Here is a 23,703-nt window from a genome sequence, read left to right as displayed (position 1 = left end):
CTCCGTGAAATGGGTTTCCATGGCCGAGCAGCCGCACGCAAGCCTAAGATCACCGTGCGCAAGACCAAGCGTCGGCTGGAGTGGTGTAAAGCTCGCCACCATTGGACTCTGGAGCAGTGGAAATGCGTTCTCTGGAGTGATTAATCAAACTTCACCATCAGGCAGTCTAACGGACAAATCTAGGTTTGGCGGATACCAGGAGTACGCTACCTTCCCGAATGCTAGCGCCAACTGTAAAGTTTGGTGGAGGAAACATAATGGTCTGGAGCTGTTTTTCATGGTTCGGGCTAGGCCCCTTAGTTCCAGTGAAGGGAAATCTTAACGCTACAGAATACAAATACATTCTAGACAATTCCGTGCTTCCAACTGTGGCAACAGTTTGGGGAAGGGCCTTTCCTGTTTCAGCATGACAATACCCTTGTGCACAAAGTGAGGTCCATACAGAAATGGTTTGTCGAGATCGGTGTGGATGAACTGAAAGTGATAAATCACAAAAGTGATGGAACATTTGTAAAATACAGGGAAAATATGCAACCCAAGTCTCAGTAGATGGAGGCTAATATCCTACTCCATTATAATTTGACCTTTTGAAAAAGTCCATACCTCTTTGTTCCACATTGTTACTTTATGGAACTAAACTCTCCCTTGTACTTATCTTTAGTTTTTTTGTCTGTCGTTTTTTTTCTGTTATAATCATCTTTTCTCTCCTCTCTCCCCCTCTCTCTCTTCAGCTGTCCATCGTGAACTCTAATGAGCCAGGTGTGATCATGTTCAAGACAGAGGTGTTGAAGTGTCGCGTGGCGCTCAACCCAAAGACCTACCAGACCTTGCAGCTCAAAGTCACCCCCGAGAATGCCGGACCCTGGTCACAGGAGGAGCTACAGGTCTTGGAGAAGTTCTTCGAGACCCGGGTAAGACTAGTGTCTTAGACTAGTGTCTTAGACTAGTGTCTTAGACTAGTGACTTAGACTAGTGACTTAGACTAGTGACTTAGACTAGTGACTAGCATCTTTGGGTCCTTTAAGATTGCTATTTAAAAACCATGTATTATTATTGTTGGGCAATTCCACGGTGAAAAGAGGGACGTTCAGACTCACTACTTCACTTTTAAAATGTATGCCAAACAACAATCATTGATTGCAAAATTTAACAAGCCATACACCTATATACAGAAGTCTACTTTTAACAATTGACATTTTTACTAAAACATGTTTTTGTTGAGGAACAGTGCAAACTTGAGTAAGAGATTTACTTGAAAAATCTTCCTCAGTTTTTTGTGACTACGTTTTCCAAAATATACTAATCAGAAAAACTACTCCGAATTAAGATTCACAGATAACTGCATAAATAATGAGGTGTCCGCTATGATATGACACCATGAGAATAAAAATATATTTTAGTTATTGAACTAATAATGTAAGTGAAGTGGATCAACACCCGGTAACATAATGACAATGGTCCTTGATCTGTACTAAACAGAAATGCATAATTATGAATGTCATTCTCTTCATGGTGATGTATTCTGAATAGGTACACAAAGGTAGAAAATATAATATCCTCAATTGCATATTATTTTAATGAGCTCCACCCCCAAACAAGACCAAATCTGGTTGGTCGAGAATGGACCAAATCTGTACCAATCAAAGACATCTATGTTTCACAAGTTTGGATATCAAAATACAGCAGAGTACAGTACACTTCAGAAATGTAGAGTACAGTAAAAAAAAAAAATACAAAAAAATAATGGAGTATTGTACAGTCCATTAAAGTATATTACATTACCTCTGCTGTACTGTGCTCTACTGCAACTGTGGTATGTGACTACTGATTTCCCATTGTGGGAAAGTGACAAGTTTTAGTCACTTAATAATTCATAAACAAAATGTATCAATAAAAACAATTAATTGGTCTACCTTTATTTGTTACTTCTGTTAACTTTCAGATTCCTCCCTCATGAGGGAGAGAAATGAGAACATATATTAAAGATATGTGGGTTTTTGGTAACAGAATGACAATATACTAGGCTATATTTCTTAAACTTACAGAAAGCAGAATTATTTCCACCAAACTAAATATAAATGTTAATATTAGTTGGCAGGGGCCTTTACGTCAACATTATTTCTAATACCTTAAGACTTTTTCAAGTAGATGTTGTATAAGACCCCTTTTCCATGTTTGTGCCCAGAAATCAAACATGGATTTTTAAGATGGAAAATGGCTGGAAAAAACATATTTCGCGAAAATATAGACTTAGCTTTCATTTGACACCACATTTCATATGCTCCTATAAATGTCACGTTGGTGCTCATGGGTCCTTTTACATGGAAATGACCGTATACATACGCACGCACACACCCTTAGTCAATAACCAATATGCTAAGAAGTAACACCTTTCAGTATTTTGTTGTAAGAACTGCTATCCCTTAACGGAGAATTGTGAGGCTTTTTATTATGCTTATTTATCGGTTAGAACCATGTGGACTTTACATTGGGAAGAGCAGGAAGCCACTGAAGATGTTGTGGTTACTAGAATGATCATAGAGCATCCTGCCTGAGGGGAGACGCATGTATACCACATCTCCTTACTCCAGCTCTAAAGTCCAATACATTAGAAATATACTGATGATGGCCTTGATGGTGAATGTTTTACACATTATCCAGAATTCTCTGCTCACTACTAAAGACAATATAAAATAAACATCATATTGAGAGTTATGTAACATTTCTTCTATTTGTGGGCCATTTGCCGAATCGGTGCCACTTAATTATTTGTCTTATTTCAGCACTGTATCTAATAACACACATGTTTAACTATTCAAAATGTGTAATGGTCAATCTCGGGCAATTTAAAAATATATATATATTTTTTTTTTGTTTATATTTTTTTTACAAGTTTTCTAAATGGAAGATGGTTGCATTTTTCTCAGTCCTGTTACCAAAAGTCCTACAACTGTTTAAATATCAACTAAAAGGCATGCCAACTTGTTTTTGTTTTTCCATAAATAAATTATTGGTTACATTTTCAAAAAATATATCTGTAGCTAAAAAGTCACAACTTATGCAGGCAAAATGTATTTATTTTTTTAACACTAATGATGTGCGCTGAGAGTCTGGAAGCAAGGAAGTGAATATTTTAACAAATAAATTAAACATAATACAAAACAAGAAACACGAACAACACACAGACAGGAAATTGAAACAAACAATAATGCCTGGGGAAGGAACCTAAGGGAGTGGCATAATCAAGGAGGTGAAGGAGTCCAGGTTAGTGTCAATAAGCACTGGTGTGCGTGACAATTGTGACAGGTGTGCGTAATAATCAGCAGTCTGGTGACCTAGAGGCCAGAGAGGGAGTATACGTGACATTTTTTTATTTTTAAGGGAGACCCCAACCTCAATTTGATCAAAAATCTATCATGTGATTTATCAAACAATTCTTTAAATGATGGACCAAACATAATTGAAAAATAAGTGGTTTCAACTTTATTTTTTAAATAAAAAACAATTAAGTAACAGGAATGAGCGCTGAGTAACAGGAATGAGTGCTTGTGTGTGAGAGAAACTGGATGTCACAGAACTTCCTTCAATTAACCTCTTGATACTAGCCATCCCGGATCCGGGGTTGTGAATACAGCCTCAAGCTCATTACCATAACACAACGTTAACTATTCATGAAAATCGCAAATGAAATAAATATGCTAGCTCTCAAGCTTAGCCTTTTGTTAACAACACTGTCATCTCAGATTTTCAAAATATGCTTTTCAACCATAGCAAAACAAGCATTTGTGTAACAGTATTGATAGCTAGCGTAGCATTCAGCGGGCAACATTTTCACAAAAACAAGGAAAGCATTCAAATAAAATAATTTACCTTTGAAGAACTTCGGATGTTTTCAATGAGGAGACTCTCAGTTAGATAGCAAATGTTCACTTTTTCCAAAAAGATTATTTGTGTAGGAGAAATCGCTCCGTTTTGTTCAAAACCGAGAGAAAAAATTCAGTCATCAAAACGCCAAACTTTTTTCCAAATTAACTCCATAATATCGACTGAAACATGGCAAACGTTGTTTAGAATCAATCCTCAAGGTGTTTTTCACATATCTCTTCGATGATATATAGTTTGTGGAAGTCTGCTTTCTCCTCTGAATCCCATGGAAGAATGCTTGCAGCTGAAGATTACGCACCAATTTCGACAAAGGACACCGGGCGGACACCTGGTAAATGTAGTCTCTTATGGCCAATTTTCCAATGATATGCCTACAAATAGGTCACAATGCTGCAGACACCTCAGGGAAACGGCAGAAAGTGTAGGCTCGTTCCTGGCGCATTCACAGCCATATAAGGAGACAATGGAAAACAGCGCCTCAAATTTAGCTCACTTCCTGTTTGAAGTTTCATCTTGGTTTCGCCTGTAGCATCAGTTCTGGGGCACTCACAGACAATATCTTTGCAGATTTGGAAACGTCAGAGTGTTTTCTTTCCAAAGCTGTCAATTATATGCATAGTCGAGCATCTTTTCGTGACAAAATATTGCGCTTAAAACGGGCACGTTTTTTTATCCAATGAAATAGCGCCCCCATAGTTTCAAGAGGATCATTATATTTGGCAAAAAAAGATCTGAATAGCAACTTATTTTTTTATTACCTTTATTTAACTAGGCAAGTCAGTTAAGAACAAATTCTTATTTTCAAAGTGGGTTAAGTGCCTGTTCAGGGGCAGAAAGACAGTTTTGTACCTTGTCAGCTCGGGGGTTTGAACTTGCAACCTTCCGGTTACTAGTCCAATGCTCTAACCACTAGGCTACCATGCCGCCCCTGTAACATGAAAGCAGTAACAATTGTGTGCGCTAGAGGCGCCACTACAGACCCTAGTTCGATTCCAGGCTGTATCACAAATGGCTGTGATTGGCGAGTTCCATAGGGCGGAGCACAATTGGCCCAGTGTCTAGTTTGGACGGGGTAGGCCGTCATTGTAAAAAAGAATTTGTTCTTAACTGACTTGCCTAGTTAAATGAAAATATGGGGTCTGGTGTGTAAATGGATGAGGAAACGTTTTTATTTAATCTATTTTAGAATAAGGCTGTAACGTAACAAAATGTGGAAAAAGTTGAGGGTCCTGAATACTTTCCGAATGCACTGTACAAACACACACAACTAAGTGAGCCATTGCATTGGAATACAACATATCTCTGGCAGAATAGGATCTGATTAACACTGGGTGAACTGACCTCATAGCAGGTCATTTGAATCTGAAGCTGGAAAAGGTGCAAGAATATACATGTGTAGTGACAGGCTTTGACTAAAAAGTCAAGTCTCCCCTCTTCATGTCCTTTTTCCCTCGCTTTGTCCCTTTATCCTCCCTCATCTTCTCTTCAGGTGGCCGGCCCTCCGTTCAAGTACAACACGTTGAATGCCTTCACCAAGCTGCTTGGGGCCCCCACCAACATCCTCAGGGACTGTGTCCGCATCATGAAGCTCGAACTGGTGAGGCCTTTACCTCTGGCTGTGGTTGTCACTTTGTGGGTGGTGCTGCTCCATAGATAACTTTGTGTCCGTTATGAATGAGGGGCAGGCGATATGTTTGTCTGTGTTTCTGCCTGTGTGTGATGTGAACATATATATATGTGTGTGTGTATGTTCACGTTGCAGACGGCATTTCTGCCAAAAAACATAAAAATAACTATGTTCAAATGCCGCTCCTGTGAAGTGGTGCCGTGGCGACATACGCTTAGTTTGCAGAAACGAGTCATGTGTTATGGTTGTGATGGTCTCTCTCACTTCTCTTCATCCTTTCCTCTTCAGTTCCCTGACCAGGCCACCCAGTTGAAATGGAATGTCCAGTTCTGTCTGACCATCCCCCCCAGTGCCCCTCCCATCGCCCCTCCAGGAACTATTGCGGTGGTGCTCAAGTCCAAGATGCTCTTTTTCGTAAGTACTGACCTTTTGACAAGTGTTACATACATACAGTACCAGTCAAAAGTTTGGACACCTACTCATACAAGGATTTTTCTTTATTTGGACTATTTTCTACATTGTTGAATAATAGTGTAAACATCAAAACTATGAAATAACACATATGGAATCATGTGGTAACCAAAAAGTGTTCAACAAATCAAAATATATTTAAGATTTTAGTTTCTTCAAAGTAGTTACCCTTTGCCTTGATGACAGCATTGTACCTGCTTGGCATTCTTTCAACCAGCTTCATGAGGAATGCTTTTCCAACAGTCTTGAAGGAGTTCCCACATATGCTGAGCACTTGTTGGCTGCTTTACCTTCACTATGCGGTCCAACTCATCCCAAAACATCTCAATTGGGTTGAGGTCGGATGATTGGAGGCCAGGTCATCTCATGAAGCACTCATCACTCTCCTTGGTCAAATAGCCCTTACACAGCCTGACGGTGTGTTTTGGGTCATTGTCCTGTTGAAAAACACATGATAGTCCCACTAAGCGCAAACCAGATGGGACGGCGTATCGCTGCAGAATGCTGTGGTAGCCATGCTGGTTAAGTGTGCCTTGAATTCTAAATAAATCACTGACCATGTCACCAGCAAAGAACCCCCAACTCTTCAGACCAAAGGACAGATTTCCACCGGTCTAATGTCCAGTGCTCATGTTTCTTGCCCAGGCAAGTCTCTTCTTCTTATTGGTGTCCTTTAGTAGTGGTTTCTTTGCAGCAATTTGACCATGAAGGCCTGATTCACGCAGTCTCCTCTGATCAGTTGATGTTGAGATGTCTGTTGCTTGAACTCTGAAGCATTTATTTGGGCTGCAATTTCTGAGACTGGTAACTCTAATGCACTTATCCTCTGCAACAGAGGTAACTCTGGGTCTTTTCTGTGGCGGTCCTCATGAGAGGCAGTTTCATCATAGCGCTTGATGGTTTTTGCAGCTGCACTTGAAGTAACTTCAAACTTCTTGAAATTTTCCACATTGACTGACCATGTCTTAAAGTAACGGACTGTCATTTCTCTTTGCTTATTTGAGCTGTTCTTACCATAAAATGGACTTGGTCTTTTAGGAAATAGGGCTATCTTCTGTATACCACCCCTACCTTGTCAGAACACAACTGATTAATGAAAGAAATTCCACAAATTACTCCTGTTAATTGAAATACATTTCAGGTGACTACCTCATGAAGCTGGTTGAGAGCTGTCATCAAGGCAATGGGTGGCCAATTTTAAAAATCATATAAAATATTTTGATTTAACACTTTTTTTGGTTACACGATTGCATGTGTTATTTCATAGTTTTGATGTCTTCGCTATTATTCTACAATGTAGAAAATAGTCAAAGTAAAGAAAAATCCTTGAATGAGTAGGTGTCCAAATGTTTGACTGGTACTGTAAGTCTTATAAAAGAGGGTTTATATTACCATATATTTGTTTTAATGCTTTACAATTTAATTCCAGTGAAGTGTACTGAAGTTGTGTAAAGTATAGCTAACCATGTTCTCTCCTCAGCTCCAGTTGACCCAGAGGCTGCCGGTGCCCCAGGAGCCGGTGAACATCATTGTTCCCATCGTATACGACATGGCCACGGGCCTGACCCAGCAGGCAGACATCCCGAGACAACACTCCTCCTCTGGGGCTGCAGCGCTCATGGTCTCCAACATCCTCAAGCGATTCAATGAGCTGCACCCCGCACGACAGGGTCAGTGAGATTATCGATACACAAAAAATAGAATATGAACAGGAAATAAGATTTGATTGGTTAGGAAAGCAAGAAAAACATTTGTTTTTTAATGGTATTATACTAACATTGGATGTGTTTTTGTCTCCTTTTAGGTGAGTGCACTATCTTTGCCTCAGTTCACGAGCTCATGGTCAACCTTAACCTGCCCCCTGGTGGTCGCCAGTAGCAGCTGCACCTCCCTGGTCAGAAATGGAACGAGAACCAGAACCCAAACTCAATGCTTTTCCATTCTCAAACAGGGATACGTTCCTTTCCGGAGTCTAGTGAACTAGAGACGAAGTGTGCCCGCTGGATTTCCTAATGCAACATATCTCCTCTCTGCCTCAGCCAACTGACTTAAAACTGATTTTTTTTGTTTGTTGAAAAAAGGGAGCAGAATTATGCAGAAGATGGTTTATTCTTGATAGAACACATGACTCCAATTAAGGAGCGTATCTTGAAAGAGAGAAGTTTTCGATATAAAAATAACTTCAAAGGCTGCTTTTACACAGGCTGCCTAATTCTGATATTCTTTTCCAGTAATTGGTCTTTTGACCAATCACATCCGATCATTTTCAGAGCTGATCTGATTGGTCAAAAGACCAATTTGTGAAAAATATATAATAATTGGGCTGTGTAAATGCAGCCAAAAATAAATATTTTTGTCTTTCTCCAGATGCACTTCTTTTCAAATGATTCAGAAATTAAGAATATGGGTGTTTACCTAAATATGTACATTGTTGTATATTTCAGCATTGAAAAGAATAATAAGCCAGTTGGATAAGTAAGACTTTTACTAGTGTGAGACTTCACATTCTTTCTTTTTTTATAATCCAAGATATCAATACTGTTGTGGTATTGGGGATGTATTCTTTCTTAATAAACTATTTAAATGTATTTTTCCCTGATTGATGTCAAGACCTAGTCCCTTTTTAGTTCAAATGTGTCACTTTGAAATACTGTTAAACTGTGACAAACTTTATAAGCCAGCTGTATTTTATTATGACTGCTTTTGAGTCCTGAATGAAGAATCGAAGACCCATTGTCTGGCTTTGATTACTATTTAATAAACCAGTCAAAAACGTGAGTTGTCAATTTCTGTTTTGACCAGTCTCTGGTGATTCACAATAAGACGAAATAAAAACATCCACTTTCGCCTTGCGAAATCATCGATTTACGATGACATCATCCAGAAAGCAGACTGGTCTTCAATAGAGGTGGGTTCAAAACTTCAAAGCTGCTGTTCGATCTGAAATGGTAGGCTATATCTACTGTTCTGATGTATATTATATCAAGCGTTCTTCTAGTTGTGTGTGTGCTGTATTTCCAATGCATACTTGCTTTTGCTAGTTTTCATTTCTCATGATGTACCTTATTTCACATTGCTGAATGTTTTGATGGATTGGATCTCAACGATTCATTTATCTTGAACCGTTCAAAAATACCTCCGTGATCTTGAACGCACCCCTTGTCAGACAAAAATAATTCCGATCGGCAATGAGTGCAAATGTTTTCCGCAGCGATACACGGCCACTAACACACACCAACGTTCTTTTTTTTCTGGATGATAAAGGTCGATTTGTCAGATAATAGGTTGATAACGCTAATCGAGATATGGCAGCAGTCAGCTTCTCCGAGGCGCTCTGTCAGCCGTGCGTTTATCACGAGAAATTCAAAGGTAAGTCGAGCATCATTGACACATTATTTAGTTCATTAATTGCATGTGCGATTTAACTGGTTATCACACGACGTACAATGGCGTACTGCTTTGATTTGAAATTAGTTATGTTGCATTGTACACAGATTGTCGCGTACAATAGGGTTTCCTCAATTCTACACATTGCATTCCTAGCTATCTGTTCTGATCTAAACGTTGCAACCCTCTTGGGGGGGAACCTTATGTGCTGAAACCCCTGTGGTCAGTTGAGCTGAATGTAAAGAGACCCCTGATGCCTGTCCACCTGAGTCCAGAGCAGGTGGGGCTGGAGATGCTGTATCTCTGTGGACAACTGGACCTTCTCATCAGGGCACAGGTACACCAGGTGAGAACTCATGCATACCATCTGAGTATACCCTTCCTCACCAGAACTTACTGACACTTGAGTATGAGAGTACTGTAATGGAGAACTTGAGACATTTTGATATTGTGCATTTGGAAATAAACTGTATTATGTTTAGTAGACCTACTCCATTTGTGCACATCCTCTTTTGAAATGTATTTTCACTCCCATTCCCCTGTATTACAGTTCCAGGAGCAGCTGAGACCCAACTGTAGCCCTGAGGAGTCGGACACTTTCCAGGAGCAAGGTGAGTCTCAATCAGAACAGAACAGATGCTCTGAAGTAGGCCTAACCCTAACTGCAGCTCTTGTCACCTTGCCTATTGCACCACAGACCTGTGATTCCTAACCTGAGTGTCTAATGTCCATTTTGTATTTACCCAGGAGCAGAGATTATTGATCAGATGCTCCAATGCTTAGAACACCTGCCAAGACCTATGCCGCACCTGGAGGTAGTACCACATCAACCTATAACAACATATACAGTTGAAGTCGGAAGTTTACATACACTTAGGTTGGAGTCATTAAAACTTGTTTTACAACCACTACACACATTTCTTGTTAACAAACTATAGTTTTGGCAAGTCGGTTAGGACATCTACTTTGTGCATGAAACAAGTCATTTTTCCAACAATTGTTTACAGACAGATTATTTCACTTATAATTCACTGTATCACAATTCCAGTGGGTCAGAAGTTTACATACACTGAGTTGACTATGCCTTTAAACAGCTTGGAAAATTCCAGAAAATTATGTCATGGCTTTAGAAGCTTCTGATAGGCTAATTGACATAATTTGAGTCAATTGGAGGTGTACCTGTGGATGTATTTCAAGGCCTACCTTCAAACTCAGTGCCTCTTTGCTTGACATCATGGGAAAATCTTTTAAAAAATCAGCCAAGTCCTCAGAAAAATAATTGTAGACCTCCACAAGTCTGATTCATCCTTGGGAGTAATTTCCAAACGCCTGAAGGTACCACGTTCATCTGTACAAACAATAGTATGCGAGTATAAACACCATGGGACATGCAGCCGTCATACCGCTCAGAAAGTAGACGCTTTCTGTCTCGTAGAGATGAATGTACTTTGGTGCGAAAAGTGTAAATCAATCCCAGAACAACAGCAAAGGACCTTGTGAAGATTCTGGAGGAAACAGGTACAAAAGTATAAATATCCACAGTAAAACGTGTCCTATATCGACATAACCCGAAAGGCCGCTCAGCAAGGAAGAAGCCACTGCTCCAAAACCGCCTTTAAAAAAAGCCAGACTACGGTTTGCAACTGCACATGGGGACAAAGATCGTACTTTTTGGAGAAATGTCTTCTGATATGATGAAACAAAAATAGAACTGTTTGGCCATAATGATCATCGTCACGTTTGGAGGAAAAAGGGGGATGCTTGCAAGCCGAAGAACACCATCCCAACCGTGAAGCACAGGGTGGCAGCATCATGCTGTGGGGGTGCTTTTTTGCAGGGGGGACTGGATCACTTCACAAAATAGATGGCATCATGAGGAAGTCAAATTATGTGGATATATTGAAGCAACATCAAGACATCAGTCGGGAAGTTAAAGCTTGGTCACAAATGGATCTTCCAAATGGACAATGACCCCAAGCATACTTCCAAAGTTGTGGCAAAATGGCTTAGGACAACAAAGTCAAGGTATTGGAGTGGCCATCACAGCGCCCTGACCTCAATCCCATAGAAACATTGTGGGTAGAACAGAAAAGCATGTGCGAGCAAGGAGGCCTACAAACCTGACCAGCTCTGTCAGGAGGAATTGTGGGAAGATTGTGGAAGGCTACCTGAACTTTTGACCCAAGTTAAACAATTTAAAGGCACTGCTACCAACTACTTATTGAGTGTATGTCAATTTCTGACCCACTGGGAATGAGATGAAAGAAATAAAAGCTGAAATAAATAATTCTCTACTATTATTCTGACATTTCACATTCTTAAAATAAAGTGGTGATCCTAACTGACCTAAACATGGATTTTTACTTGGATTAAATCTCAGGAATTGTGAAAAACTGCGTTTTAAATGTATTTGGCTGAGGTGTATGTAAACTTTCAACTGTAAATATAGCTGCATGCAGCAAGTTTCAAGTTGTATTAGTTGTAGGTAAGGGATACACAGTCCAACGAAATACGTACTTGCAGGTTCCTTCTCGACAATGCTACCACAATAAGAAATACTTAAATATAAGAATACAAATATGAAGTAAAGGTCTCAGTAGAGTAGAATGAACATTTTAGCATAAGAATATGACAGGAAGGCACAATTTATAGTCCAATATTTACACACGTTTTGGGGAAGGGCAGGGTTCAAGCTATGGCCATACAGTGCAACCATCTGGACAAATTTGACACATCACTTTAGGATTAGCTATTTCTGTACTACTTACCACGCTTGCCAAATATCAGAACTCAAAATCAAACAGGTCGTGCAATATGCTTTTGATGTTGTTGACTTTAAACGTCTCCAGAACCACTAGACCGATCGTCAAGCCTCTAGCTCAATTAATATGGCCGCTATAAGCCAATAAGCTTCTATGAATGGCTTTTCCTGTCCAACAGCGCCCGCATGCGGCCAAACAGTACCATACTATACAGGTTAGCTAGACTCACATCCCTGAGCATCAGGGATGTAGTGCTGCCGGAGCGCAACTTTTTTTGATTTGATAATACATGGAGCTGGTAAAAATATTTTTGGAAAATAATTTCTGAAGCTGAACACTTGAATTGATGAATGAGTATTTTACATAACATAACCAAATCTAATATCATAGCATAGTTAGGCCTATAACGTTACACTAAAAACACCTAATTTCTAGTGAGATTTTAAGAGCTGAAGCTAAATAGTCACATTGCTTTTCGCATGCGGCCAAAACTCAACAGCGCACGCCACTCGGCAGGATATATGCTTTGATTGAATCAAAATACAACAAAGGCTAATAGGTTGTTAACACCATCTGCTCTAATTCACTCACGAAACAGTCATTTAATATTTAAATGCATATTCCCATGAAGACCAAATGATTGGCATGCAGACACAGTTTGGACATTTCACCGGTAAAATGTGAAGGATTATCATTCATGATTGTCAGTGATGAATGCCTATTTTTGAAATTAGGTATTGCTAACTTGGTGTTTGAGGGTATCAAAAATATAACATTTTCCTGAGATGAAATGTGTGGGCATAGACAGACATTGAAATTGTAGGATGCATTTCATGCACATTCTATACAAATATTCAGTAGACTACATCTGTCTGTACAAACTTTGATTGAGAAATAATGATGTAACAAAAAGATAAATGCTCTCCTGTACCTAAAGAAATGGCACTACACCACTGCATGTGGGCCAAATTTCAGGACTGTGGGTCAAACAGATCTAGAGATAAATATGTGCCCATTATAGCACCACAATATGGTCGATCTGCCTGCGCTTGCATATGTTTAGTCTTTACAGTGTTTAACATGTACATCAAGTTATATGAATAACCATGCATGATTTACATGCATTTGTCTTAAATCACACCCACTTGAATATTTATTGGTCCATAGTGGCCATGTTTGAGATATTAGCCTGGAAAATATTGCATTGAGAGACCTTGGTTCATAGATGCCAAATATCAAGTTTCATGACAATTGGTCATTCGGTGCCAGAGTAGCGTTGTGTTTTTCACAAAATTCAAAATGGCGGACATTATGGTTCCTTGAGGCAAATGTGTTTTTTGTGAGGAGAGTAACTTATTTGCTGACTTGCACTCTAGTTCACACAGGGTGAGGGGGGGTAAGCTTTCAAAGTTAGCATTTTCAATCACTTGTTATAGCGCCACCATGTGACCAATTGGCATGGCATTGCATTAGAGGCTGTGACCCTTTGTCCTTTACCATCATGCAAGGTTATATTCTCCTCAGCCTTCTAATCTCACATTAAGTTTTTTCACCAAATCTGTGGAGAACCTGAAAAATGAACGCCAACAAATTCAACAGGGTTTCACCCAGCTTTGCTGCTTGAACCCCTAAGAAGTATTTAAATCATCAGTTGAGCTCCTATGCCAAATATATTCTCAAGTATTTTTAAGGGGATGTTACATTTTTTCATTCATGTGATTTGTCAGAATTGTGAAAGATGTGGGTTTTTTTCAGGACTATCTTGACATGGTGGGTCTGTCGACCATGTACCCTCGCGTGGAGGTGTTCCTCATCCAGGGCAGTCCAGTAGACATGCTGGAGAAACCCCCAATGGATGGTAAGATCAGGGGTTAAAGCAGCCCAGTAGACATGCTGGAGAAACCCCCAATGGATGGTAAGATCAGGGGTTAAAGCAGCCCAGTAGACATGCTGGAGAAACCCCCAATGGATGGTAAGATCAGGGGTTAGAGCAGCCCAGTGGAGACACCCCTATTGATGGTATTGAGTTAGGGTTTAAGAGGTCAGTTCACTTCGTCTTTATTTAAACAGGATAGTCCACTCAGCAATAATTTTTGTACCAGTTGGGGGTTAGGGAGACCAAGCACTGACACCTGATTCAACCTATCATGTGTTTGTTTTTTTGTTAAGTAAAAATAAAATAAATCATGGTCTTGAATTTAAACTACAGTTATTTGAACCAGGTGTGTAAAAACTGGTCTCGAACAAAAACCTGCCCTTCAGAACTAGAATGACCCACACTAGACACATATCTACACTGAACAAAAATATGAACGCAATATGTAAGTGTTGGTTTCATGAGCTGAAATAAAAGATCCCAGAAATGTTCCATACGCACAAAAAGCTTTATTTTATCAAAGGCATGTCCATCAGAAGCCTCCAACATCATTTTACAGAATTTGGCAGTACGTCCAAACGGCCTCACAACCGCAGACCACGTGTAATCGCCATCCCAGGACCTCCACATCCGGCTTCTTCACCTCCCGGACAGCTGATAAAACTTTGGGTTTGCACAACTGAAGAAGTTTTGCACAAACTGTCAGGAACCGTCTCAGGGAAGCTCATCTGTGTGCTAGATGTCCTCACTAGGGTCTTGAACAGACAGTTTGGCGTCGTAAACGACTTCAGAGGGAAAATGCTCACCTTTGATGGCCCCTGGCAGTGTGCTCTTCACAGATTAATCCTGGTTTCAACTGTACTGGGCAGATGGCGTGTGGGTGAACAGTTTGCTGATGTCAGCGTTGTGAACAGAGTGCCACATGGTGGCGGTGGGGTTATGGTATGGGCAGGGATAAGCAACGGACACAATTGCAATTTATTGATGGAAATTTGAATGCACAGAGATACCGTGACGAGATCCTGAGGCCCATTGTTGTGCCATTCATTCAAAATGTCCCGGTTCTTCCATTGCCTGCATACTCAACAGACATGTCACCCATTGAGCATGTTTGGGATGCTCTGTTCGATTGCCCGCCAATATCCAGCAACTTCACACAGGCATTGAAGAAGAGTGGGACAACATTCTACCGGCCACAATCAACACCCTGATCAACTCTATGCAAAGGAGATGTCATGCTGCATGTCACGGGATGTCACGCTGCATGAGGCAAATGGTGGTCACTGACTGACTGGTTTTCTGATCCACACCCCTACTTTTTTCTTCTTTTTTTTTAAAGGTATCTGTGACCAACATATGCATATATGTATTCCCAGTCATATGAAATCCATAGATTTGGGCCTAATGCATTTATTTCAATTGAATGATTTCCTTATATGAACCATGGCCAGCGAAGAGCCCGGATCTCAATCCCATTGAGCACATCTGGGACCTGTTGGATCGGAGGGTGAGGTTCTAGGGCCATTCCCCCCAGAAATGTCCTGGAACTTGCAGGTGCCTTGGTGGAAGAGTAGGGTAACATCTCACAGGAAGAACTGGCAAATCTGGTGCAGTCCACGAGGAGGAGATGCACTGCATTACTTAATGCAGCTGGTGGCCACACAAGATACTGACTATTACTTTTGATTTTGACCCTCCCTTTGTTCAGGGACACAATATTCAATTTCTGTTAGTCTGTGGAACTTGTTCAGTTTATGTCTCAGTTGTTGAATCTTATGTTCATAAAAATATTTGCACATGTTAAGTTTGCTGAAAATAAATTCAGTTGACAATGACAGGATATTTATTTTTTTGCTGAGTTTATATGTAATTGTTTTTGTTCAGTTTAGTATGCAATGATTATAAGCAGTTTATAAACAGACACTTCACCTTTATAACCGCTTATACCTAAGATTGTGTCTCTGTTGCAGAATACTTCTCACACATCGGGAGGCTCAATCAGCTACTAGTACTTAGTCAGCAGCTAGAGGAGGATGTAAAACATCTCGGGAGCCACAAATACATCGCCCACCAGCTGTCAGTTATATATGTAAGTGGTCTACTCATTTCTATTTTGTATACTCTATTCTATTGGTAGCCGATTATGTTTATTATATTCATAGGTCAAACTCGACGGTACAATAATAATTTCCCCCATTGCACATTCACGGTTTCACAGTGATTTACAAACTTTATCTTACCTTCATGTGTTGTAGCAAGTGCTCAGCTCATTCCGAGGTATCCAGCCACTGTCGGTCCTGAAGAAAGAGATTGAGGCCAACTTCAGACAGATGAAGACATCTTTGCTGACAGAGGAGGGCTCCAGGCAGGAGCCTCAGCTCCCAGCACACTACATCAGCTGGTGAGAGCAGGAGCTACTGCTTTAAATTATGGACTGCATTCAATTATCACACTTTCCTTGCAGTGCAGTGAATGCCCCATGTTTCAGTTATCAGGCTAACCTAATCCCAACCTAACTCCAAACCCAGTTAGTATTCATTGGTTTAATGTGATAACTTTACGGTTACAATCATAGTCTACTCTTTTGGAATGTGTGTCCCTGCAGGATATTGGAGCTGACTCTTAGTATAACGTCAACAGTCTCCTCGCTACCAGAGGAACTCACTGAAGACCTGAGTCCAGCCATGACCTTTGTGTCCCAGCTATGACATCACACCTGACATTGGGCCCGTGTTACATATTACCAACCCGTGGAGCTGAGGGTCAACAACATTTGATTTTTTATTAATGTCCGACAGACCAACCCGGTGATTCAAGAATGATGCTTTGACATGTCACTGTCATTTTATTGAATAGGGTCCTGAGCTCTCATTGGTTAAGTGGATGAATGTTAATGAATGTGTTATAAATGTGTTAGGCCAAATGTCTAAAAAGAGGTGCTAAATAATGTTACTGTATGAAATTGCATTTGAACAAATTGTTTACATTGGCCAATAAATTAAATTGAGAGATAAGCCTATAGACTGAAAATCTTCTGAATTTCAATAACAGAGATTGACCACGAGTCATAGATTTGAAAGAGAACAGGCTAATCGGGCAAAATGGTCACGGAAGCCACGGATGTTCAAGGCCGACCGTGGTCGAGCATACATTGTTAGCGGAAAACAGGATAGTGAATGGAAAAATGGAAATCCTCATGGTCAATCATCGTCTTAATAAATACACATTTGAAAGAAAACCATTGTACCAATACTTGCTTCTAATACACCAGATATATGTCATTGAACTGATTACTTGATTTGATTATTTTATTGGCTATCAACTTGTGTTACTCAGCTAGCCTGCACTGTCACGCAGTGTTGCCAACTCCTCATTAAGGAAAGTAGCTATATTGTGATGGATGCTGTAGGGGAGAGGAATAACCTCGTGGGAGAGACAAAAAGTGAGTAAAAAACATCCTAAATATGTTTAGAACTACAAATGAACTTTCTTCTGTTGATTCTTGGTTTTTTTTATGTCACAATTCCAACCATCCTCAAATTGTGACTTCAAAGTATTTTAATGATTGGGACCGGGAAAAGTGACCCAAAAGAGACACTCCAGCAGAGTTACTTAGTTTTTTAGTTTAGTTTTTTTATTTGTTTTTGTTTTTAACCTTATGGATCCACTTAGGAGCCTACAACAAGTCACAGTAAAACATTAACATTTTTAACCATACATTTTTTTTGGTATACATTCTACATTAACAATCTAAATGGACCTAAAAGAGACAATAGAAAAAACGGTCAATGGCAATGTGAGAAAATTAAGGTAACTAGTCTGGCCCTAATTCAGGTTAGTTTTGTAAACCAGGGAGGGATCAGCCAGCGGCAGCTTCCCGCATGCGCGATTCATTTGCAGTCTGGACGCGGACTGGTGAACATCTGCTCTGACTGCAGTTGGGAGGGGCTGCTGCGCGAGGACTGAGTGCTTTGAGACGGGGGTGGGGCCCCAAGAGTAAGAACGATACGTGCTTTCACGTCAGTGTCTCCAATAACACCAGAAAAAGTCGCTAGATTTGTTGCGAGTCGCTTTTTAAAAAATGTGTCGCTAAAAGGGTCTGAATACTCCCTAAATATAGCGACAAAGTCGCTAAATTGGTAACACTGCGATGTCCGCGTCTTCTTCGGTGGGGTTTATCGGCGGGTGGCATCCAACGTAATGGTGCATTACCGCCACCTACTGTACTGGAGTGTAGGCCAGAGAAAGCGAGAAACCTAATCCTACCTGCCAGCCCCGTTGCTTAAAAAAGCTAACAAAATATTTGGGACTATATCTAATGACGTTATACTCAATATACTCTTTAAACTAATTTCCTGTATCCCTTTTCCCTCATACTAGATCTCATCCTCTCTCTTTCCCTCCAATAATGACCATACTGTATCAATACATGCTCCACGGTCTCTGTTTCCTGGCAATACTCACATTTTCCTGTTGGATGCTTTCCTATCACATGTAAGGTCTTATTCAACTGGCTGTGGCCCACACTTAATCGTGTAAATATAGCCTCCTCTCTTCTGTTCCTTCCTGCCATTCTCCCCTCCCCAACTTTCCTCTGTTCTTGAAATAAATACCTGCCCTAAGTATCTCTACTCCACTGCTCCTGCCATTTCTCCAACGTCACTCTCCATATCATGCTTTTTGCCTCTGCCTTGCTCATTGAAACTAGCACATCAACATCCCCACTACTTAGTGCTTGTTTAGCCAGTATATCAACTGCCTCGTTCCCCTCCACTGTATGACATCTAGCCTTTCCATGGTTCGGCAGCCCGTACAACAATACGCTATCCTTCCGTAGTCTATTACAGATCTGATCAATGCAACATATATGGTCTTCAATGAGGCACGCCCAGCCCCCCACTCCTTCCCTGTCAAACAGCAGAAATAACGACCTCCCAATATCTGTCGGTACCTGAGAGTAAACATCATTAATCATGATTGAGGACAACAGATGACTAATCACGCTCCCCTGTGGTGTACCATTATCCACCATGTAGCTACCTGAAAGAGACTTACAGGAAATGTTTTATCCAGTTGTACGTTCTTCCTCCTACCCCCATAATATCAAGCTTGATTAACAACCCCTCCTTCCACATCATATCATACACCTTCTCCACATCAAAAAATGCAGCTTCAACAGTCTCCTTGTTCACCTGAGCCTTCCTGTTCTCTGCTTCTAAGCAGAGCACTGGGTCCATTGTTCCCCTACCCTTCCTGAATCCGCTCTGATGTGGCGATACTAACCCCCTGCTCTCCAGGAAGGAAGTTAGCCTCTCCGTTATCATACACTCCATAATCTTACATACATGTGATGTTAAGGCCATTGGCCGATAGCTTGTTGGCCTCGTTGGGTCTCCTTCCAGCTGCCTGGTAGTTTCCCCTCCCACACTCTATTGTACAACACCAATACATTATCCAGTGCCTCATCACTAAGATGGGCCCTCATAACATAGCACACCTCATCTTTCCCAGATGAAGTTAACCCAGCCTTACCTATTGCCCTTTTCACCTCTGCCATGGTAAATGGTGCATTCAATGCATAATTTACATCCTCCCTCCTATCCAGCAATCCAGGATGTTCCTCTCTTGTTCTCTCTCTATCCCTCTGCCCCTCTGACAAATTTACAGAGCTATGCACTTGGACAAACGCTTTGGCCATCATCTCTGCCTTCTCATCTGTTACTGCCACATCCTCCCCACTCATCAACACTGGATAATCCCACTCCCTTCTGACCCCACTCATTCTGTTAATCATCCCCCACACTTCTCCCACTGGTGTCGCCCTTCCAATGGTGTCACAGAACCAACGCCAACATGACCTCTTTGCCTGAGGAATAGTTCTCCTCAGAGCCTGGGCCTGCTTATACTGAATCAGATGTTGGAAGTTATGTGTCCTTTTCAGTACTGTAAATGCTCTGTTCCTACTCCTCACCATTGTCCCACACGCCTCCGTCCACCACGGGAATGCTTTCCTCCTCCTCCTCCCTGAACTCTTAGGTACTTCTGCGTCTTTCTTTTCCCAAATGCAGTTAAGCCAAAACCACGCCCCGTTATTCAGAGGGGCATTCTACTATGCTTCCATTGGCTAGCATTTGACAGCTGTTTGCTCGTCACAGGGCTCGCGGCAGCTGTTGGCTCGTCACATGGCTCGCGGCAGCTGTTGGCTCGTCAAAGGGCTCGCGGCAGCTGTTGGCTCGTCACAGGGCTCGCCACAGCTGTTGGCTCGTCACAGGACTCGCGACAGCTGTTGGATCGTCACAGGGCTCGCGACAGCTGTTGGCTCGTCACAGGGCTCGCGACAGCTGTTGGCTCGTCACAGGGCTCGCGGCAGCTGTTGGTTCGTCACAGGGCTCGCGACAGCTGTTGGCTCGTCACAGGGCTCGCGACAGCTGTTGGCTCGTCACAGGGCTCGCCACAGCTGTTGCCTCACAGCCTGTTGCTTGAGAGACTATCCTGAGGTCCAAACACTTAAAATACGCACCCTATCCCCACAGCCCTCAAATTAAGTGGACACTTCTGATGACGTATCATGACGTCTGATGAGTATACACTTGCAGGGCAAGGGGCGAGGGAGGAAGGAATGATTTTTAAACGGACCACACTTGGCCGGAAATTTGTCACTCATTCATCCCCTGATGATTGTGTTTTCAGCCACCGGTGGCTTGTGGGTGCTTTATACATTCAATTATGAGTGCATGTCTACTTATATTAAATATATAATTATTAATATACGCCTACTGTATGATAGCTAGCAAATGAATTAACTAACTAATGTTAGAGTGCCTAACTGGAACTTCTGAAGAAGGAAAAAGTTTTATTTCTACAATTTCCAAAAGATAACCAAGCAAAAACATATTTACTTTTTACGTAGTAGCAAAATGTCTAACTTATTTGCATTCGTTTTTACTTGTTGACTTCTCCATTGATGTTGTTTTTAAGTTTTCAAAATACTTTTCTTAGCGGATGTACAATCGTCGCGAATTGAATTATGGGGAGTTTCAGGCCCCGGAGTGAACATAATTGTACACTTCCAACAAGGGCTGAGGGGCTTACATTGCAAACTTCCCTTGCTTGGCTAATCATTTGGACCATCCTCCAAGATGGCGACGGGGATTCCCAAGGTAATGATTGAAGTTTGTAAAATGAGATTTTATCAGTGGGATAGAGCAAATGTAAGGCATGTAGACATCCAGATAATTAATACAATACACCTTCTGTTTAGGCTGATTACAGATGCCGTCACAAGATTTATAGTAGATCCCCCAACAAGGGAACATCAAAAAACACTTGCTGGCCCCCCAAAATGAGTATCACTCTGATACGCTGTGTCACCGGAAAGGGGAGGCTGAACAGGTGTGTGAATGGTTTATTTACATATACAAGCCTGCCCATTGTGGTTAATCATTCTCTAACTTTGATTTCGCTGAACACAATCAAATGTTTGTTCTAGGAGCAAAGACCCACATCTTCCTATGTATCCAGCCATGGTGTGTGTATCCAATGTCCACAACCACAATCTCTTTGTGGCTGATGCACTTAAACACCGGGATATTGAGGCCAAAGCCACAGAGACCTTGTCAAGGCTATTTGAGATTGGGCACTCCCTTTTATCAGCTTTGGATGTGCTAAAAAGTGATCTGCAGATGAAAAGTTCTGTTACCGGTACATATGTCTTATACCCAACATCTTCTCTCTTTCTTTAACATATTTAAGGTAATTCAGATGTGATCTGTACTCTGATTGGTCTCACCCACATACATCTCATATACACTGCTCAAAAAAATAAAGGGAACACTAAAATAACACATCCTAGATCTGAATGAATGAAATATTCATATTAAATACTTTTTTCTTTACATAGTTGAATGTGCTGACAACAAAATCACACAAAAATTAACAATGGAAATCAAATTTATCAACCCATGGAGGTCTGGATTTGGAGTCACAATCGAAATTAAAGTGGAAAACCACACTACAGGCTGATCCAACTTTGATGTAATGTCCTTAAAACAAGTCAAAATGAGGCTCATTAGTGTGTGTGGCCTCCACGTGCCTGTATGACCTCCCTACAACGCCTGGGCATGCTCCTGATGAGGTGGCGGATGGTCTCCTGAGGGATCTCCTCCCAGACCTGGACTAAAGCATCTGCCAACTCCTGGACAGTCTGTGGTGCAACGTGGCGTTGGTGGATGGAGCGAGACATGATGTCCCAGATGTGCTCAATTGGATTCAGGTCTGGGGAACGGGCGGGCCAGTCCATAGCATCAATGCCTTCCTCTTGCAGGAACTGCTGACACACTCCAGCCACATGAGGTCTAGCATTGTCTTGCATTAGGAGGAACCCAGGGCCAACCGCACCAGCATATGGTCTCACAAGAGGCTACCTCTGGCGAGCACATGGAGGGCTGTGCGGCCCCCCAAAGAAATGCCACCCCACACCATGACTGACCCACCGCCAAACCGGTCATGCTGGAGGATGTTGCAGGCAGCAGAACGTTCTCCACGGCGTCTCCAGACTGTCACGTCTGTCACGTGCTCAGTGTGAACCTGCTTTCATCCGTGAAGAGCACAGGGCGCCAGTGGCGAATTTGCCAATCTTGGTGTTCTCTGGCAAATGAAAAACGTCCTGCACGGTGTTGGGCTGTAAGCACAACCCCCACCTATGGACATCGGGCCCTCATACCACCCTCATGCAGTCTGTTTCTGACCGTTTGAGCAGACACATGCACATTTGTGGCCTGCTGGAGGTCATTTTGCAGGGCTCTGGCAGTGCTCCTCCTTGCACAAAGGCGGAGGTAGCGGTCCTGCTGCTGGGTTGTTATACTGACCTGTCTCCTGGTAGCGCCTCCATGCTCTGGAAACTACGCTGACAGACACAGCAAACCTTCTTGCCACAGCTCGCATTGATGTGCCATCCTGGATGAGCTGCACTACCTGAGCCACTTGTGTGGGTTGTAGACTCCGTCTCATGCTACCACTAGAGTGAAAGCACCGCCAGCATTCAAAAGTGACCAAAACATCAGCCAGGAAGCATAGGAACTGAGAAGTGGTCTGTGGTCCCCACCTGCAGAATCACTCCTTTATTGGGGTGTCTTGCTAATTGCCTATAATTTCCACCTGTTGTCTATTCCATTTGCACAACAGCATGTGACATTTATTGACAATCAGTGTTGCTTCCTAAGTGGACAGCTTGATTTCACAGAAGTGTGATTGACTTGGAGTTACATTGTGTTGTTTAAGTGTTCCCTTTATTTGTTTGAGCAGTGTATTATCTGTGTTTAAGAAAATGGCTATAACAGTGCATTTTCATATCATATGCAGTGTAAGATAGCAAATCTTGGGAGACTACAGAGCCAAAATAAAATGTAAAAAATATACTTTTATTTTCTGAGACAAAGTTTATTTGACATTTTCACCATGTATTTGGCACAGATTGTATCAGAAAGACTTTAGGAAAGAGTATGGAGTGCAGAGTGGGCCTTCCATGGTGTCCGCACTAGAGAGGCAGAGAGTACAACCTCAAATGCAGCAACACCTGGAAGCACCAGGCTGCAGTGGTGCAGAACTTTGGCTGCTTCTCCAGCAACTTCCTTCCCACAACACCAGAGATGCGGGCTGAGCGCTTTAAAATAACATCAGGAGGTAATACAGTGCAA

The 23,703-nt window shown here is 41.6% G+C and overlaps 2 protein-coding genes across 6 annotated transcripts in view; both read left to right on the top strand.

Annotated features, from left to right (window-relative positions):
* med14 (mediator complex subunit 14) overlaps positions 1-8,761 on the top strand; it is a 39,706-nt gene extending 30,945 nt beyond the window's left edge. For both annotated transcript variants that reach the window (XM_036958656.1, XM_036958655.1), the window contains 5 exons: positions 732-911; positions 5,375-5,482; positions 5,801-5,926; positions 7,464-7,653; positions 7,788-8,761. In XM_036958656.1, coding sequence (XP_036814551.1) covers positions 732-911; positions 5,375-5,482; positions 5,801-5,926; positions 7,464-7,653; positions 7,788-7,861 — 678 coding nt within the window. In that variant the 3' untranslated portion in view covers positions 7,862-8,761. The remainder of the gene's footprint in view (positions 1-731; positions 912-5,374; positions 5,483-5,800; positions 5,927-7,463; positions 7,654-7,787) is intronic.
* A 98-nt stretch (positions 8,762-8,859) lies between these two features.
* Positions 8,860-17,246, top strand: si:ch211-218d20.15. 4 transcript variants are annotated; one of them, XM_036958658.1, is made up of 9 exons: positions 8,860-8,931; positions 9,248-9,352; positions 9,646-9,716; positions 9,921-9,981; positions 10,118-10,185; positions 13,888-13,990; positions 15,979-16,097; positions 16,264-16,409; positions 16,614-17,246. In XM_036958658.1, the coding sequence occupies exons 2-9, from the start codon at positions 9,289-9,291 to the stop codon at positions 16,714-16,716; spliced, it is 735 nt and encodes a 244-aa protein (XP_036814553.1). In that variant the 5' UTR covers positions 8,860-8,931; positions 9,248-9,288; the 3' UTR covers positions 16,717-17,246. The 4 variants fall into 4 exon arrangements, with proteins under 4 accessions (XP_036814553.1, XP_021434528.2, XP_021434529.2 ...); XM_021578853.2 differs by having other exon boundaries at positions 9,598-9,716; XM_021578854.2 differs by lacking the exon at positions 8,860-8,931 and having other exon boundaries at positions 9,015-9,352; positions 9,598-9,716; positions 10,124-10,185.
* Positions 17,247-23,703: the final 6,457 nt, after the last annotated feature.

The sequence above is a fragment of the Oncorhynchus mykiss genome, chromosome 22, assembly GCF_013265735.2.
Source record: "Oncorhynchus mykiss isolate Arlee chromosome 22, USDA_OmykA_1.1, whole genome shotgun sequence".
Lineage (NCBI taxonomy): Eukaryota > Metazoa > Chordata > Actinopteri > Salmoniformes > Salmonidae > Oncorhynchus > Oncorhynchus mykiss.
This window is presented reverse-complemented; position numbering and strand designations above follow the sequence as displayed.